The sequence below is a fragment of the Hyperolius riggenbachi genome, chromosome 9 (assembly GCF_040937935.1).
Source record: "Hyperolius riggenbachi isolate aHypRig1 chromosome 9, aHypRig1.pri, whole genome shotgun sequence".
NCBI classification, from domain to species: domain Eukaryota; kingdom Metazoa; phylum Chordata; class Amphibia; order Anura; family Hyperoliidae; genus Hyperolius; species Hyperolius riggenbachi.
Genome location: NC_090654.1, coordinates 230,788,624 through 230,807,835, shown reverse-complemented (window position 1 = coordinate 230,807,835; position 19,212 = coordinate 230,788,624). Strand labels below are relative to the sequence as shown.

Sequence of the window (19,212 nt, the reverse complement as noted above, 5' to 3'; positions counted from 1 at the left end):
CACAAAAACAAAAAACTTTATTAGAAACATTACAAAATACATTTTACAAATAAAAATATTTTAACCTTCACCTGGTAATGTTTTGTTCTCAGAAGGCAGTGATCCTTATTCAATTTACTTTTTCTCCTATGTGACATTTTCACACTTTATCAATAAAATGTCTTTTAAGCCACCAACAAGCAAGAAAATGCAATCATTTTGATGGTACTTTTTCAACTCCTTTTTGGTACTTTTTCAAATGCACCTAAGAATAAAAGTGAACTGGATAAGGGCCAGCTGCGTTTTCGCCTAGGAAATCATTTTTTCATCTTTTTTTAAAAATGTAAAAAAAAAAATGTAATCAATTGAATAAGGGTCAAAGTGGAATAAGGGCATCTGAGTTTTCTCCTTGGTGATTTTTCACACTTTATTCATAAAGTGCCTTTTAAACCACCAGCAAGGAAGAAAATACTCCAAAATAATTTTGATAGCACTTTTCACCTCCTAGTTTTTGGTACTTTTTCAATTGTAATGTGCTGAAAAGTTATTTTAAAGACTTATTTTTAAAAATCTAGGAGGAAGAAAAAAAACATTATTTTAAAAATTAGGGCTGCGCTTCTTTTCCAGTAAAGAAATACTGTATATAATGATAAAAAAAGAGAGAAACAAAGGTTCCACTGTTCTCTGTTGGGTTGTCTTGAACGGCAGTAAAACAAAGGCATCCATGAACTTACAATGTATGCCTGCCAAACCAGCAGGTGACTTTTAAACAATAATCACATATTCATTTGTAATATATCAGATTAAAAAGACAAATTAGAACTAACCAAAATTAACTATAATATATATTTAAATAAAAAAATAAAAAAAACACTCCTTTGTATTATATACACTATTATTGTATGGAAAGGATAGTGACTCACTGGTACTGATAAAGGGCCTGATCCAGTTCACTTTTTCTCCTACGTGATATTTTCACATTTTATAAATAATTAATTTTTCATCCTTCAGTTAGCAAGAAAATACTCATAATCAACTGTACTTTTCACCTACTTTTTGGTACTTTTTCAATTGCAGAGTGCTGGCAAGTTATTTAAGACAGAAGACGAAAAATGATCTACCCACTACATTGAGGGTGGCAAAGTCAGCTTATCTCAGTAAGGTGGCAATGAAAAGCTCTCACTCAGGAGGTGACCTCTGGGCAACCCTCTGGCCACCAACTCTGGTCAGTATTTCACCCTCTCATTGGCCGGCCAGCATGATATGATTTTACAAACTAGCCAAGAGGCATTTGCTTTGGGTTAACACATTACTGCACACTGCCTACTGTATGAACCACAAATCTTTGCAAAGTTTGACTAAAGAAAAAATAGTAATGCAATGTGTAGCACGGAGTAGCAATGTATAAGTGCCCTTACACACCCAATGCATTGCGTTACTGCAGCATTAAAACACCCTGCGCACCAAAGCCCCAAAAGGTTGCATGCAGTACAACACACAGCTGATCAATTTTGGGCGGCAATTTTCTCTCTCTCTCTCTCTCCGCACCTTGTCACTTCTGGTGAGTTAGTGTTGAGGCGGTCAATCATGAATACCTTTAAAAGGCACATGCCGGAAATACATATTGACGCCCCACAAAAGGCGCATGTGCACTGCAATTAAAAGGTCTTCTTTTTTCAGGCCGACTTGCATTGTCATTTGTTACATTAGTGTGTTATGCAGTGGGTCACCACGTACCATTTTGCCGCATCACAACGCAGTAGGTCTTTCTGGTAAATAGGAAAGAAGTTGAACTGCATTATTGCGTTACTTTTAATGCTACTTAAAGAGACACTGAAGCGAGAATAAATCTCGCTTCAGTGCTTATATTCAGCAGGGGCATGTGTGCCCCTGCTAAAATGCCAATTTCTCGCAGCTAAACGGGGGTCCCTTACCTCCCAAATCCCCTCCGTTCTTTGGGGGGATCTTTTCCGCATTCAGGCAGGGCTAACGGCCGCAGCCCTGCCTCACGCGCGTCTGTCAGCGTGTATCTCCGCCTCTCCCCCGCCCCTCTCAGTCTTCCTTCGCTGAGAGGGGCGGGGGAGAGGCGGCGATGCACCGCTGATAGACGGCGCTGAGAGGCAGGGCTGCAGCCGTTAGCCCTGCCTCAACAGCAGCAAAATCTACGACCAAGTTGGTCGTATATTTTGCGGGGGGGGGGGTTGGGGGTGAAGGGACCCCGTTCAGCCGCGGGATAGCGGCGTTTTAGCAGGGGCACACATGCCCCTGCTGAATATAAGCACTGAAGCGAGATTTATTCTAGTGTCTCTTTAATGCATTCTCACACCCAAAATTTAGTTCCACTTTAAACTTTGAATGGATGCTGACATATTTATTTCCATATAAGCAATACCAGTTGCGGATAACACCATAAACACCATAAACAAGCATAAATGCAGACATCAAACCAACAAACGTTGATTCCGGTGATACCTTCAATGACTAACTGTACATGGGTCATTGCAAGCTATCAAAACGTTAAGTTTCTTCTTCAGGCATGTACAGTTAGTCATTAAAGGTATCACCGGAATCAACGTTTGTTGGTTTGATGTCTGCATTTCTGCTCCTCGACTAACACCAGACCTCACTTCACTTGCATAAAGAAGCATGTGGCTAACCTTGTCCGATCTGACAATAATGCCAGAAACACCTGATCTGTTGCATGCTTGTTCAGGGTCTATGGCTTTAATATTTGAGGCAGAGGTTTAGCAGGATAGCCAGGCAACTGGTATTTTTTTAAAGGAGATGACTATTGCCAGCCTCCATGTTCTTCTCACTACAGTTGTCCTTTAAATATTTTGTACCCTTTCATTTTTGTTTTCTACTCTCACAGAAATAAACATCCATTACATGTGACTTTAGCACCCGGGATTACCCGTATAAATTCAACCACTGGCCACTAGCCATGCCATTACATCACTAAAATTCCTTACTGCAGTGGTGTAGCTAGAGATCATGGGGCCCCATAGCAAAACTTACATCGGGCCCTCAGATGTAGGCACTCTTAAGCAATGCCACCTGCCTCTACCTTATGGATATGAGTTAATTGGGCAATTTACATTGCCATCCAATCAACACTACACATAGTTCATGGGCACTGAGACAAAGTTTGAGGGCGGAGGAACACAAGAAAGTTAATGGTGAATACATTAAGTAACACCTGGGCCCCCTAGCAGCTGCTAAAGCTGCTATGGCTATTGCTACGCCCTTACCTTACTGTAAGATGACAAGATGGTCCCTGGTGACTTAATTCTATTGTGAATGTTTTTCATCCTTATATAGATATCATAGAGCTTCATGCAACTTCACAACATACCCAATAACAATGTAAAACGATATTGTCTCTTGGCCGAAAGTAGTATCTTGCTTACTGTAATCAGCTAATTGTTGTAATGGGGCTTGGCGGAACATTATCGGGACCATAGTCTGCTACTGGTATATCCACATTTGGATCCGATTTGCCAGTTATCTGATTGGCTTTGCCCAGATTCTTGATGATTTTGATGTTATGTTTAGCAGTTTCCATGCAACTGTTTTGTAGTAGCCATCCTTCAGATTCACTCTCAGGATCTCCTAAAAGCAGAACGTTTTCCATGGAGGTTTGAAGGTAACGCACACCGGTCAGCACTGAGAGCTGTAGAAAATAATATCATCTCATTACCAATTCAAAACTTGCGAACTATCAAAGAATTTGAAATCCCTTATTCCATACGACACAAGGGGCCATATGCAATTCACTTTTTTTCTTTAGTTTCCTCTTAGGTGATATTTTCAAGATTATCAGTAAAATGCATTTTAAACCACCACAAAGCAAGAAAATACTCAGAATAGTTTCGATAGTACTTTTTCACCTGTTTTTGGTACCTTTTTAGTTCTAGAGTGAAATGTTATTTTAAATAGAAGATAAAAAGTATCTCCTAGGAGAAAACACAGGAGAAAAAGATAACTGCAAAATGGGACAAGTTGTAGAGATGCATATTTCTGGCACTTTTAAGCATTTTGAAACCATGTATTTGAGACTAAACAATCAGCCTCAAAATCTAGTTGACAGTGTGGCATCTGTGTGGTTTATGTTCATATCTTCTTTTGCCCCAACAATGGCAATTTTAAACTGTGCATACAATGTTTAGATGTTGCAAACCATATCTGATTCTGACCATGGGACCCTAATTTCTGGAACTAATGCCATGACTATCTTCAAGAAAGCCTCACCTCTCTCCCTCTTTTTTTCCCATTGTATTTTTTTTTTGTTTGTTTTAGGAATGCCTTTTTTTATTTAGTGTAGCCTTTTTTAGTTTTATGAAAGCACTTATGAAAATGATTTAGGATTATGAGTTTTCTTTTCTTTTTATGAATTGGTGTCAAATTTGTACTGAACAAATACATAGGCTCTTTCTCAACCTCACCTAGCATAAAACTGGATAGCTACATACTATTTATAAATCACTTTTCTGGCTGCTGTGATAACTAGGTGAGACAACTTCAGGATAGTAAGCCTAATTTTCATTGGTCATGTTTTTGGAAGAAATTGTTGCCTGCCACAATCTTTAATTGCAAGTCTTGTGCCCTCAACTCTTGAGCCCATTTTTGGAAGTTTTTTGATATTTAGGGTCTCAGCTATGAAAGTTGTTTTTTTTTAATATATATATATATATACAGGCTTGACATTACCTTTCTCAATCTAGGCTATAAATACACTTACATTTATTTATTTTTCTTTTTGTTCGCACATATGCCTTAACCCCTTCGCTGCTAGCTGATTTGTAAATGCACACATCTACTGCCAAGCAGTTTTTAGACATTTTGCACTCATTAGGTTTACTTAGTATTTTTTTTACAAGAAAACCTACATGAAATAGGATATGTTATATATTGTTTTTTTCTGTAATGAATTGGGATTGAACACTGAAACAAAATGTTTTTACTTTTTCTGCAGATAACAATTTTTTTGAGTGAAATATGTTAAAAAAAAGTGAAATAAAAAATAAAATTTTTCTGCTGTGTATTTATTTTTAAAAATAATTACATTTATTGACAAAAATGTCACTGTATGTTAAAGCCCCGATTCTGCCGAATTCAACGATACCAGATGTGTATTGTTATTGCACTTTTCCTGTATAGGTATGGGTAGCCTGGAGTAGGTGTGCCAGTCTAGGTAGCCAGGTAAAGGTGCAACCAGTATAGGTAGCCAGGTATAGGTGCCGCCGGTACAGGTAGCCAGGAATAGGTGCCCCAGTATAGGTAGCAGGTATAGGAGGCCCCAGTATAGGTAGCAGGTATAGGAGCCCCTAGTATAGGTAGCAGGTATAAGGGCCACTGCAGGGTGGGGGGGCCAACATCATCCCTCCACACGAGCCCTCCTCCTGTGGCCCCCTGAATTGCTGGTGCAGAGGTGGGGTGTGTAATGACTCACCCGATCACTCGCTCTATGCCGTTTGTCCCCCGCTGGCAGCTCAATCCTGTATGTTGCTTATATAATCACGTGTCATACAGGAAGAAGAGAGTCGGCGGGGAACACTCTGCATGGAGTGATCGGGTTAGTAATTACACACCAACCTGGCTTCAGCTATTCAGGGACCCACGTGGAGGGAGAGAGGAAGGATGCCCCCCCCCCCCACGCTGCTTCCCCATGACAAAACTTCCGATAACATACTAGGTACGTTGCTGACAGTTAAAGCATTTGCCTGCCACAACATACCTAGTAGTACGTGCTTGGCAGTAAAAGGGTTAAAAGCGGTTCTTAAAGCTCCAAATTGGGTATCACCAGTAAACCCCTGATTCTCGAAAGAATCGCACACCACAACTACTATTGAGCCCCAGCAGCCCAACACCACAACTGCCGCAGAGCCCCTGCCCCCCACACTAAGCTACCATGGCTTAGCATACTAAGCCATGCACACTTATAACCTTCGGTAAGTATATAGGATTCCTGGCAGATAGGCTGCTAAGGCTGGGTTCACACATAAAAGGTGTCCAGTCCTGTCAGTTTGCATCAGTTTTGTATGAGTTTTCTATGGCTTGGTTCACACATAAGGGCCTATTTCCAGCTGAATCCGGGCTAAATCTGCAGCGTTTCCCAGCATGTGAGCTGCACAGGGAAGCGCTGCCCATTTTCTATTCAATGGAGTGCAAATCTGGACGGCATGCTGCAGATTTCTGCAGCACGCAGCCAAACCACTATAGCCATGTATGGCAAGGCTTAGCGATCAAAACGGAAACCGTGGATGATTCGGTAACTGACACAGCTTCCAGTGGAAATAAGCCCTAAAACGTGTACATTGCTGGTCCAGTTCTGTCCTATCAGTTTTGTATCTATTTTATGGGTGTGTTCACACAGTTCCAATCCTGTTAGGTAAAACTGATGCAAAATTGACTGGACTGGACCAGAAATGTACAGATTTATGTGTGAACCAAGCCTAACTGTGTACTTAAGCTGTCAACTGGCCTGAGGGTGTCCACGCCTTGCATAATTACAACTGTCTTTTAGTTATATAGATAGGAGAACATTTCCAGTAAATGGCAGCCTTTACCAAGTTAGGAGGTTTTGCAAAATGATATATTTATACAAAAGAATTTTTGCATTCAGCAATATATTTTTATGGTCTGTTCTTATGACAGATATCTTGTGTTTTCATAAAGTTTTCACTTAGAAGAAAGTTAAATGTGTTTTCGGTAGAAGAGAACGCTCACCTCGAATAGCCATACAAGTAGTACAGTGAGGCCGATGCTCTGCATGAGCTGCTCATAGTATTCCAGCAGAGCCTCCCTGCAGCCTTGCAGCCAGATGTTCAGCTCCTCAGTCAGGTAATCATAGTTGTAGTGAGCAGAATTATTGGTGATCTGATACTGGATGCAGGGCCGGGGGGAACTGGGGTTACAGCAACTGAAAGGAACTCCGTCCACCAAATATCTTCCATCCACATTGCTTTTAAAACGACTGTGCAAAGGAAATTGTTCACAAATTATTCATCAGTTTAACTTGAACCTTCTGAAAGCATCACTTAGCTAAGAGTGCTGTTGGTACCTTATTGGACCTCAAAGGATGTGATAATCCTCATATTACTATTTTACCATGTGCACTTGTCCACTTCTCAATATTGGATGTAAATCTTGTGCCCAGTTGTACTAAGTACACTTGTATAAATACTAAAATGCCAAAGTCGAAAGAAGAGATCAGTGGTGCTCAGCAAGATTTCGGATATCCGAACTACCCAGATAATCTGAACTTTTTCCACTATCCGAACTTTGAATAGCAATTCGGATAGTTTTAAAATCTGAATAGACTATCCGAGCAAACTCAGATTTTCATTCTGAAATCTGAGCGGATAGTTAGTTCAGATATCCAAGCAGAAGCCAATATCACCTTCAATGGCAAAAATCCCTTTCGAAGGCATCGAAGGAGAGAGAGAGAGAGAGAGAGAGAGAGAGAGAGAGCTCCGAAAGGGATTTTGGCCATTTGAAGAGACATTTGGAAGCATTTTAAGCCATTTTCAAGTCACTTCCGGTTTTCTATCCGGATTTCCGAAACTGGCCGGATATTGGGTTCAGATATCAGTTTACTCGGATATCAAAAAGTTCGGATTCAGATATCTGATTCGGATCCGGATATCTGGGTATCCGGATCAATTAAGATTTTGAAAAGGGGTATCCGAGCACCCCTGGAAGAGATGCAGTGGCGGTGCACATCCAAAAAAAAAAAAGTCACCATTAATAACACAGTTAAAATCAATTACAGTCAGTCACATGATGGTGAGGTTTACCTCACACTGCTTATACCTCTCTCCATCATGCGACTGTTTGCATGTAATTGATTTTAACTGTGCTATTAATGTTGAAATTTTATTTGGATGTGCACTGCCGCTGCATCTCTTCTTTCGAATTATTAATGATTCACTACTAGTAAGCTACACTCTGAATGAAGTTCCTGGTTTTTCTACTTCCTATAAAGTAGAAAAACCAGATAGAAGTACATAGTAACCTGGGGTTCTGCCCTTGATTGGAGTATTTGTCATGATCGCTGCTGCAGCAGGTACTGCTGGCAGTAGTAGTGCTGCAGCTCAGGCAGTTCTGATCTCTTTCCATGCAAGCTGCATAGCTTTGTCTGCCTTTCCCTGCTGTCAGCTTGTGACTGATATATCATTCACCTGTGTGGGAATCTGCATGTCTGCTCCATTGGATGACCTCAGTATAAAGATCTGCTTCCTGCAGGGCTCCTCGGGTTATCATAGCTTCAGTTTAAGCCTGTCTTGCTGTTGCTTCAGCCCCAGATCGTGTTTCTTGTTCTAAAGATACTTTGCTGGTCTTGCATCATATATTGGTTCATTGCCAATATATATTCATACCAGCACGTTTGTTATTTTCCTTGTATTCGTGTTACGTTGATACATCAGTGTTGCTGATGTATACGTACACAAACTGTTTATATCCTGTGTTCAGTTAGTCAGCTTTCCAGCACGTTTTGGTAGTTTGCGCGTATCGTGATCACCCGTGCTGAGTTAGTTATCCTGCTCCTGGTTCTGTTTGTGGATTGCGTTCATCTCTGCGAAGAGATAGCGAATCCTTCTGAGTCCTGTTCCCTGTATTGCTCCAGTCCTAGTCAGTGTTCCTGCTTATGTCATATATCGGTTCATTGCTGATATATACATATGTTAGTCAGACGTTACAAATATTTTCATTGATAGCTGTACTTGTAATACGCTAGGAAAACATACTTATTGTATATTTGTCTGTGTTACGTTCATCTATCTTGATCCTGCTATTTCCTGACTATCCTGTCCTGTCTTTGTGAGGCACGCCATAGCTGCAAACGCATTGGCTGCCTCATTCCAGTCTGTCTTGTTGTGGACGCTTGCTGTCACTAAGTAGTGGCTAGTTAAGCAAGCGTTCATTCTGTCTACCTGTCCTGATCTCCTCAGTTCTGGTTTATGCGCTCCGCACTACCTTGCGCTGAGACGCTATCGCGAAAGTATTGTTTGTGGCTGTCGGATCTGCACCGGCTCTGTGCGCCACAATCTCCTGTTGGAGTCAGTCCTCTCCTCCACTAAACTGGGGATAACCTGATTCCTGGTGCTAGTGTGTGTACCTCCTGCACGTCAGCTCATGCGTTGCATGCTGACTCTGGAGAATACACCACCAAGCCTTACAGTATTCTGATAAACTGAGTACAATACTTTAAAGCTTAACACAGCTAAATTGAGTCACAAGTCCTCCTCAACCTCACCTTATCGCTGCCTGATAGGCATGTGGTCCTGGAACTACTTTACTATGCACAACGCTACGAAAGATGTTGGTGTTGTATAAATACCCTAAATAAATGATAACTACCTGCATACATTTTGTCATTCTTCACTTAGGGTTGTACTCACTTTTGTTGCCAGTGGTTTAGACATTGATGGCTGTGTGTTGGGTTATGTTGATGGGACAGCAAATTTACAGCTGTGCAAGCTGTTTACAGCTGTACACTGACTACGTTGTATCAAAGTGCCATATGTTCAGTTCTGTCCCATGAAAATATACTGTATAATAACATATCTACAAAAATATGAGCTATTGTATGTGATGGTGGAGTTCTCCTTTAGAAGCCCAATGACAGATCTCAAGAAGCCACACCAGGGTGCCAAACCATTGGAGTGGGGATTATTTAGGAACTTAACTGAAAATAAAGGTAAGAAAAGGTGAAGATTTCTTACAGGTAAGGGGGTATTGCTTCTGACTGGGGTGAGGCTCAATCTGGGTTAAAGTTCCTCTATAAAGGCAACATCTGGATTATTATTTTTTTTTAAAGCGGATCTACTTACCTGGGGCTTCCTCCAGCCCCTGGCAGCTTATGTGTCCCTCGCCGCAGCTCCGCTCCCAGCCGGTGGCCCGGGGTCTCCTCTGTTACAGTAGCCAACCTGATCGGCAGACTCTGCACCTGCGGCCATGCTGCTCACATCACGCTTACATAGCTGGGATCATTCTGCACAGGCGCAGAAGCACTGCGCCTGCGTAGAACACTCCCTGGTGCTGGGGGGGCGGCCGTGCGCTTCCGCCAGGTCAGCTGCTGCAATGGAGTGGACCTCAGGCCACCACTGGGAGCGGAGCTGCGATGAGGGACACATAAGCTGCCAGGGGCTGGAAGGAGCCCCAGGTAAGTAGATCTGTTTTTTGTTTTTTTTAAATATGACTCCTTTAAGGCGTCATATTTCCAACTTTAAATAACTTCTTATTTTTTATTATTAAAAAAAAATTATAACTTCTTATTTAAAGGTTATGTGACTGTTTCTTTGTTGAAGTCTGTAATGATGCCAGTATTTTGTTTGTTGGCCATCTACTGAAGGTCTCCATCAGGGCCGGGCCGAGGCATAGGCTGGAGAGGCTCCAGCCTCAGGGCGCAGTGTAGGAGGGGGCGCAGAATTCATTCAGCTGTCATTCCTAATTGTGTATGAAGCAGAAAGAAATAAGAAAAGGGGATACATAGCAGTGACTGCAAGCCAGATAACTAGATATTAAGGTGTTGGGGAGGTTGTGGGCCCTGTGGCGCCTCTTAGTCTAATAGCAATCAGTGTGTGATGGCTGGGGTGGGAGGGATGGAGGGGCGCACTTTGGTGTCTCAGCCTTGGGTGCTGGAGGACCTTGTCCCGGCTCTGGTCTCCATCTCCAGTAAATAAATGTTGTCCACAACCACCCTCCTACTCATCTTTGTCAACACTGTCCTGTGATGACTGGCACTGCTCCAATCTTTACTGAACTCGGCTGCTCGACTCATTCATCTTTCTTCTCACTTTTCCTCTACTGCTCCTATCTGCTAAGCTCTTCGGTGGTTGCCAATTAACGAGAGAATCCATTTTAAACTCTTAACCCTTAACTCTAACCTTCAAAGTTAGTTTTCAAATACCAACCCAATCACAATCTCAGATCTGCTAACAACCTTCTTTTGTCCTCCTCTAGAAACCTCCTGCATTTACGTATGCAAGATTTTTCACGTGCTTCACCCCTCCTCTGGAATCCACTGCCACAGCACATCCGTCACTCTCTAGCCTTTAAAACCTGTAAACGCTCCCTCAAAACTCACTTTCTGATGAGCATACGTTCTAGATTAGGCCATTCTCCCATTGACCTCTGGCAAAGTGAATATGTTTAAATATTGCATACTACCTCATCTTAGGAAATCATAAAGGAACGTCAGATGATTTCTTAGCAGGGCTAGTACTAAATATCTTTGTTTATCTCATCATGTCACATGTCACTTCAGGTATGCTTTAAAGTGAATCTGAGATGGAAATAAACTGGTGTGATAAAGAATTGTACCTATCCCCTTACTCCTAAAAAAAAAAACTAAAAAAAACTTTTGTACACATTCCACCGTTTTATATTTAAATACTTGAAAAGTACATTGAATGTTGTATTGTCTCTGCTCAAGGACAGTCATTCAAGTGTCCCAGAGCTAAAGTATATGAACACAATGAGAGAGGACAAAAGACTGGCACTAGATGAACCAGAGGCAGGATGGCACCGGATCCGTACCAAGGCTAAAACGTGCTCTCAAGAACATACACGTGACATGATGAGAAGAGAAGATAGAGGCACTGTTGAAGCATAAAAGGTACCTTTAATCCACGGTGATGCAGACAACGGGGTACACAGTGGGGGTGAGGGGAAGTGCCTGACAGCTGTTTCGCTAAATAAGCTTCTTCAGAGGCAGGAAAGAATCTTTCCTGCCTCTGAAGAAGCTTATTTAGCGAAACAGCTGTCAGGCACTTCCCCTCACCCCCACTGTGTACCCCGTTGTCTGCATCACCGTGGATTAAAGGTACCTTTTATGCTTCAACAGTGCCTCTATCTTCTCTTCTCATCATGCTAAAGTATATGAACTTTTTACCTCTATCTATCTAACTATCTATCTATCTATCTATCTATCTATCTATCTATCTATCTATCCTCTGCACTCAGTAGATATTCTCTGCCAAGCAAGAGATTTACAGATATAATTCATTATCAGTGTAGGTTATGCTATAGTCCATCTACGTCTTGACTGGAGAAAAACTGTCACTTGCATCCCTGAATTTAACTTTTTCAGGCAGAAAAAAAAGGAACACAGCCTAGTTATTTATATGCTTGACACTGTACATACACATGGCTATATCATCCTTAGGAGCATGCACTAAACTGCATTAAGCAGAATTACGTGCGTAAAGTCTTACACATAAGTAGTGCTTAATTCATTGCTTGTAATGTATTGCATTCTGCTCTACTCATCATGTGGTAAGACTTTACGCACAATATATATTGCTTACTGCAGTTTAGTACCTACACCCTGGTTTAGTGCATATGTCACCTCAGATGCACTTTAGGAGTCCCATAAGTAAGTATGCAGGGTTTTTGGAAAGTGGGAGGCACTTCTTTCTATTTCAGGGATAGGAGGGTTTAGAAAAAATTAAATGCTGGAAAGGGACTTTAAGTTACTTACTCAATGACTTCTTTAGAGCTCATGTCCAGGTAACGTGCTGGCATCCACTGGATCTCGAACCAGTCTCTGAAACCGTTATTCCCACAGCACTGGAATTCAATCTGAAGCAGATCTATAGTAGATTTTAAAAAGCAGCGACCTGGAATGTCGGTGTCTTTGTAATACTTCAAGGCATCCTTGAGCCCACGGTATAAGGCAGACTCCAGCTCATTCCTCATAGTGTAGCACATAATGGCTCCCACAAACACACAGAAGGTGAAGAAGAAGGTGCAGATAATGTAGGGCAGCATAAACAGCTTCCATCTGGAGAACTTGTTAGCATCTGAGCAGTCATAGCAAATCTTTCCTCCAAAAAAGTTGATGATGCAAGCAATAGTGCCCACAGCAATCAGCATGTTGGGGACTGTCTGGAGGTCCCCACTTATCATCAGCTCGCTTCGCTTCCTAATTTCAATCTTCAGATAGAGTCCCAGGCTGAAGATAATGAGTCCAGTCACCACAGATATCCAGTTCAAAATCCATAAGACTTGAGCTAATTTCCCACGCCTCGTCTTCGTAAACTTCACTTTAAGAACCGCCATTTTGTAATAGTATGAATTAGAGACAGAATCCTACCCAAGGAAATGTAGCAGAACATTATATTAGGTCTGAGGATATATAGTCACAATAGGTAAATATTAAAACATATATAAGCATAATAAGTTCCAAGCCATCTGCTGTACGTAAGTGTGTCTGTCCACCCAGACATGCCTTCTCCTGCCCCGCCCAGCTGTGATTGGCCATGCAGCTGATTGGATGGCATGCACGTGTGGTGGGATGGCATGCATGCATGTGCAGTGAGATGTGTGGTGACCTGGACTAACGTCACTGAGCCTGTTACCGGAGCTCACCGCAGCTGAACGGCAGACCGCAGGAGGACGGCGTGGAACTTAGACGTGTTTATGGGGCTGGAGGAAGCCCCGGGTAAGTATCAGAGCTTTAGTATCCTTTGTCTCTGAGTCTCTTTAAAGTTTAAGAGGCAGAAGATCAGCAGGATAGCCAGGCAACTGGTATTGCTTAAAAGGAAATAAATATGGCAGCCTCCATATCCCTCTCAGTTCATTTGTCATTAAAAATAAATCCTAGTGGTTTTAGAGACCGTAAATAAGGCACAGCAAGGAAAACCCCTCTCCAGTTAAAAAAATGTACTGCTTCCTTGACCTGCGTCATTCCCACATTAGACATAAGTATCAAATACTGTAGTTTTTTAAATGAAATAAAAAGTTCAGTCACATGACTCATGGTGGTACTACCCTTCTGCCTTCTATTTATTCCTAAAGCTGCTGCATTGCCTTCTGAGAGAGAGCATGGTCACTTACCGAACCCTCTACTCCCACAGTGGTCTAGAGCTACATGGTTAAGCTCCAAGTCAAACACCTTCCCACTACAATGTGGTTTCAACTACTATGTGGTTCCAGGACAAATAGGACCAATAGCAGCAGGACTAAAGTCATGCAAAATGGACAAGAACTCACTTTTTAGCTAATATGATGAATCTAATTGGTTGCTGTGGATAATTGTCATTTGCAAATCTGTTTTGCATATTTAACTTAGTAAGGCTAATGGTATCCAAACATGATTGGCAGGACCTCCTGCAGCATGGCCTGATCAGTGCCATAGATGTACTGGTAACAAACATACCAGTGACTCCTTCAATGGGCAGTGATTTGTAACAACAACAAAAAAAAACCATTAAGAAACAAAAACAGAAAAAGACATCGGCATCAGAACACTAATGCGGAGGGATTTAAGTGTTCAGAAGCAGTCTTTTTGCATTGTCATATACAAGCATTTGATGCAGTTTTGCAGAATATTGCACAATTCTACACACCTTCTACTTGCTCTGACTTAAGTGCCAGCAGCATACTAATGCACTGTATTTAAATTTGCTGGAGTTCTAGTGGGTGTTGTATGTTTGTTTGCTGTTATGTTTTCACCCTGACAAAGCCAAAATGGTTAAACATGTTGATTGTTTGCACTCCTGTATAGTACTTGATCACTTGCACTTTGTTTACCCCCAGTGCCTAGCCTACAATTAGCTGGTATAGAGTCCCATTCGGTCTTGTATGGGAGGGGGTACTGCCGCCCCATGGGTTTCATAGATTCTTCTAGAGTCCCTGTTACAAGTATAAACAGCAGTCCTATCCATTTTACTCTCCCCCGAACCCACAAATTTGGACCCTAAAACCTGGATCTCCAATATAATTGGAGCCTTGTATCTGTGTGTACCCCACCTTTTAGTGTATATAATAAAGGTTAAGTTTTAATAGTGTCTAGAGGGTCTAATGCCTAAAGGTTGATACTTTTTTCAGTTTGCTTTTCCCTGACACACTGTGGATTTTGTTTGTGAATTCAGGGGCATTTGAAACAATTACTATTGTTATACTAATTACTAAGGTGTTAACACGTCCTTTCTATTACAGGCCCATACACACGTCAGATTTTTCCGAACGACAGGTCGTTTGAACGTCCCGTCGTTCAGTCGTCCGCACGCCAAATCGGGCGTGTGTACAGACTGTCGTTCGGGTGATAAGACTGGTCTTGAGCGATCCGCCGGGCGGATTGCTCAAAATCAGTCTTATCACCCGAACGACAGTCTGTACACACGCCCGATTTGGCGTGCGGACGACTGAACGACGGGACGTTCAAACGACCTGTCGTTCGGAAAAATCCGACGTGTGTATGGGCCTTACCACTTATTCTGCAAACTTTTCCTCTCATATTTACATCACAGTTCCATCCCACAGCTTTTGTCAAGTAACCAACAGTTGAGTATAATAATTCCATAAAGAACAGTATGTTCAACATAGTAATTTATTCAGTCGGTATTATTTAGTGTTTATATAGCACTAACATCTTCCACAGCGCTCTACAGAGTACCGTATATAATCTTGTCACTAAATGTCAATTGTCATGTGTCCATCATAGTCTAGGGACGATTTTTACTTTCTTTTTAGGGGGAAGCCAGTTAAATTACCTGTATGTTTTTGGGATGTGAGAGGAAACTGGGGTGTATGGAGAAGAAACAAGCAGACACGAGGAGAACATAACAATCTCTGTGCAGATAGTGCCCTGGCTGGAATTCGGTCGTGCTATCCACTATGCCACCATGCTGCCTACTGGTAGAGCTCTAGTCAGCTGCCTAGGTTGCCAATAGCTAAAAACAGCCTAGGTCTCTTGCCTGTAATGCTGATCTTCTGCATTTAATTCCTTCTCCCTTATTTACCCAGGGGTCAGTAAATCAGCTTTAATTCCCTCTGAGACACTGACCCATGGTTCAGTAAATCGGCTTCTAATTCCTGTGGTTCCGTGACTGAAGACAAGTGTTCTGTATTCTTCATCTGGGTAATTTACAGACTTCTGAAACCAACAATAAACGTTATGCCAGGAATATCCCAGTCTTAAAAAGAGATCTGCAAATAAAGCATCCATAATGTTCCTTATACAGGCTTCCTATAAACCACTGTTATCCAGTGAAGGCCCTCAAACAATTGTCCTCTTCAAACTTTGTAGTTCCTCTATTAGAGGGACTACTCTACTACTAGGAATTAGGTTGTGAACTCCTCTGAGGGATGGTAAGTGACATGACAATGGACTGTGGAAGGTGTCAGTGGTAAAGAAATACATAGCAATAATAACACCAGAAAAAAAGGCATAATGATTGTACTGCCAATGCAATGCCTTCCAAACAGTTACATACAGTTTAAGTGGTGTTACACAGTAGCATAGTTATTTTCAGTGGTATAGCAATAGGGGTTGCAGAGGTTGTAACCGCATTGGGGCCTCTGGACCAGAGAGTCCAACTCCTTCAACCACTTTATTAGCTTTTTATTGGTGCTAGGCTGATATGGGCATTGCATAGTGGTTAACTGTTCCTTACTCTACTGTAAATACACCTCTCTGACACTGCAGCTGTCCTTGGGAGGTTTGCTTGTGTGCTTGACACCCCATGCAAACCTGGGCCCCAAGCTCCTTAGTTACACGGCCTGAACGCTCTCTATTTCAGAGTGAATGTCTTCGTTGACAGTTTGCCACTTTGCCTGTATACAAAGCAGGCTTTCCAAGTTGATTACAAATGAACAAAATGAGGATTTATTGGGTGATAAGCAGTAAAGACAACTGTTTTAAAGATTGATCCAAAGTGCTTCAGGAATGCAGCTTTGGCCACAGTGTATCAGGCTAGTTTCACACTTGGGCACAGTGGCGTAGTTAAGGAGCTTTGGGCCCCGATGCAAGATTTACTTTGGGGCCCCCTAAGAACTCTATTCATAACAAATGATACGGAGCACCAAAAACTGCCAATGGCAACTACAGGGAAAGAAGGGGATGGGGAACAGTTTTGTTCATGATTACCACTATTCAAAGTATCTATAGAAGTGATTACTATGAGCACAGGACCAATAGAGAGCTAATACTGCAGTTGAGGGAGGGCTCCTCGGGCCCCTTTGGCCCAAGGGCCCGGATGCGGTCGCAACCTTTGCAACCCCTATTGCTACGCCCCTGCTTGGGCATTGTATTGTGTTGCATTATAATGTACATATATTGCAAACCAAAGACAACGTTTACCATGGCATGCCATGTAACATATGACCAATGTGCACCTTCATTAACCAACACTATGCACGTCAATGTGTGCGATAATAGCAATGCACTGCACATACTACATTATAACAATAGAATCCTTTGCATCACAGGCCAAATATGGAGGTGTGAACTGTTCCTAGACTTTGAATTGCACAATGTTACAGTGCAAAAACCGTGTCCATTACAGCACAACATATTAAGGATGAAAGCACCCTAAGCTCCCCTGTATGCAAGCACTTATATTACAAAACAAAACGTGCAAATTGCCCAAATGGACAAAAACTAGCAGTATTATATGTGTGTAGAAAATATTCCAAATATAGCCAACTGGAGGACCATTTTATGGACGCTGTCAGATGTTCAGCTGCTCAAAGGCGTAAAAGTCAAACTCTACTTCATATGTTAAACAGCAAACATACATATATAAACTACCTCAAAGACAACACACCAAAAGCCAGTCTATGCTGCATAACTTGAAAAAAAAATAATATATATATATATATATGTATATATATATATATATATATATATATATTCTGAAATGTAAACATGTTTTCAGTTGAAAGCAAGTACACATTGATACATAAACCGTATACTCCAGGATTACTTCCTCTGGTATATATGGTACCTGCAACTACATTAATAAAATGCTATACAACTAAAGACAAAAAAATAGAGCCAAAATTAAATAAAGCTGCCATGGATTCCAAACATACCCTGAAATATTCATTATTTTCTTTATTTCTGTTTATAATATGGATACACAAAAAAAACTGTGAACCTCTATCTAACATACATAGTAATGGGTTGTATATAACATTTCGCTATGATCTTCTATACAACCTACACCCATTTTTGTGTATCCACATTATATTCACATGTCCTTAGATGTAGAACATTTTATTAATGTAGGTACCATATATACCAGTGGAAGTACTGTCCGTATACGGCTTATGTATAAATCTGTACGTTTTCATCTTTTTTTCTGAATAAATCCCAATATTCCAGTAATGCAGCACATACTGGCTTTTGGTATTTGTTGTTGCCAGTGCTTGCACCTAAAAGTACACGTACTAATCTCATCATTTGTGCTTTTATTGTAGTTTAGACTATAAGCTAGAAACGTAGACGTTGAGATAGTTTGCCTTTCTTCAACATTAACACAGTTTAGGTGGTGTGGCCCTCAATCAATTCTCATTCTGAGCCCTAAAATGCATTGCACAAATTCAGGGGCATCACTTCAAATCATGGAGCCTCCCAGCATAACTTTGATGCCCCCCGATATCCACAATTTTTCCCTTGCCTCCCCCGGTAACCCTCATAACCTGGGGGCCCATCTTGCAATGGTCAAAACAAGTGTGGCCATCTTAATCTTCACTCCCATAACAAGTATAGCCACACAAAAAAAAACACCTGATCTAAAGAATTTAGCCCTTTTATCGAAATGAAGTGGTAGCTGGGGCCCCCTACAGCTCTGGGCCCCAGTGACTGCTCCCTTGTAGTTACGCCTCTGCACAAATTCTCATTATGACTGATGCTATAAACCTCTGCTTGGCTGCACAGTTTCTGCATATGAATTATATATACATTAGTAATAAATACCTGTGTCTGCTCCTTGGCTTGTGTCTTTATTGCCTATCACCGATGAGGCGGCATTCAGGTGGCATGTTACCATGGATAGCAGATGATGATGTGACGATCACTCCGGTGCCTCTGGTTCCAGGAACCAGTTCTTACTTTCCTGCTGGATGCAGGCGATTCAAGGCAAAGGATTTACTGAGAGAAAAGTCTGAGAATCTGGATGCTGTAATCCCATCTAGTCTAATTATGGCTTACAGATTTAATTGTGACCCTTATGGTAGATGGCGTAAAGCACTTTACTAAATGGGATGTTCATCTGTCTATGACTGTGTGTCTGCTTCACTGAAGGATTTGAAATGAAGGAAACATGCTTTAGTACTGTGACTGATTATATGTCACCACCCCACCATTTGCACGTGAATTTACTGGATTTCAGCAAAGCGGCTGCTGATCTGGACCACTATATCTCCTACTGATCTTATGTCAAAACCATTTTCACTGGCCTGGCCATCAAATAGGAACTGTAATGACATATAATAGAA

The 19,212-nt window shown here is 41.5% G+C and overlaps 1 protein-coding gene across 1 annotated transcript; it reads right to left on the bottom strand.

The window, feature by feature from the left end:
* Nucleotides 1–2,165: 2,165 nt before the first annotated feature.
* On the bottom strand, nt 2,166–18,983 carry LOC137531926 (photoreceptor outer segment membrane glycoprotein 2-like). Its single transcript, XM_068251958.1, has 4 exons — nt 18,692–18,983; nt 12,467–13,077; nt 6,709–6,955; nt 2,166–3,652 (listed from the first exon to the last, which is right to left on the bottom strand). The coding sequence occupies exons 2-4, from the start codon at nt 13,045–13,047 to the stop codon at nt 3,395–3,397; spliced, it is 1,086 nt and encodes a 361-aa protein (XP_068108059.1). The 5' UTR covers nt 13,048–13,077; nt 18,692–18,983; the 3' UTR covers nt 2,166–3,394.
* Nucleotides 18,984–19,212: the final 229 nt, after the last annotated feature.

Bases quoted from the DNA above. Each gene is read 5' to 3' on its own strand.
- LOC137531926 (XM_068251958.1), bottom strand. From the start codon at position 13,047: ATGGCGGTTCTTAAAGTGAAGTTTACGAAGACGAGGCGTGGGAAATTA. The intron at 6,956-12,466 runs GTAAGTAACTTA...TCCTTTGCACAG, and splicing joins AGCTCTAAAGAAGTCATTGA to TCGTTTTAAAAGCAATGTGG. The intron at 3,653-6,708 runs GTGAGCGTTCTC...TATTTTCTACAG, and splicing joins TACTTGTATGGCTATTCGAG to CTCTCAGTGCTGACCGGTGT.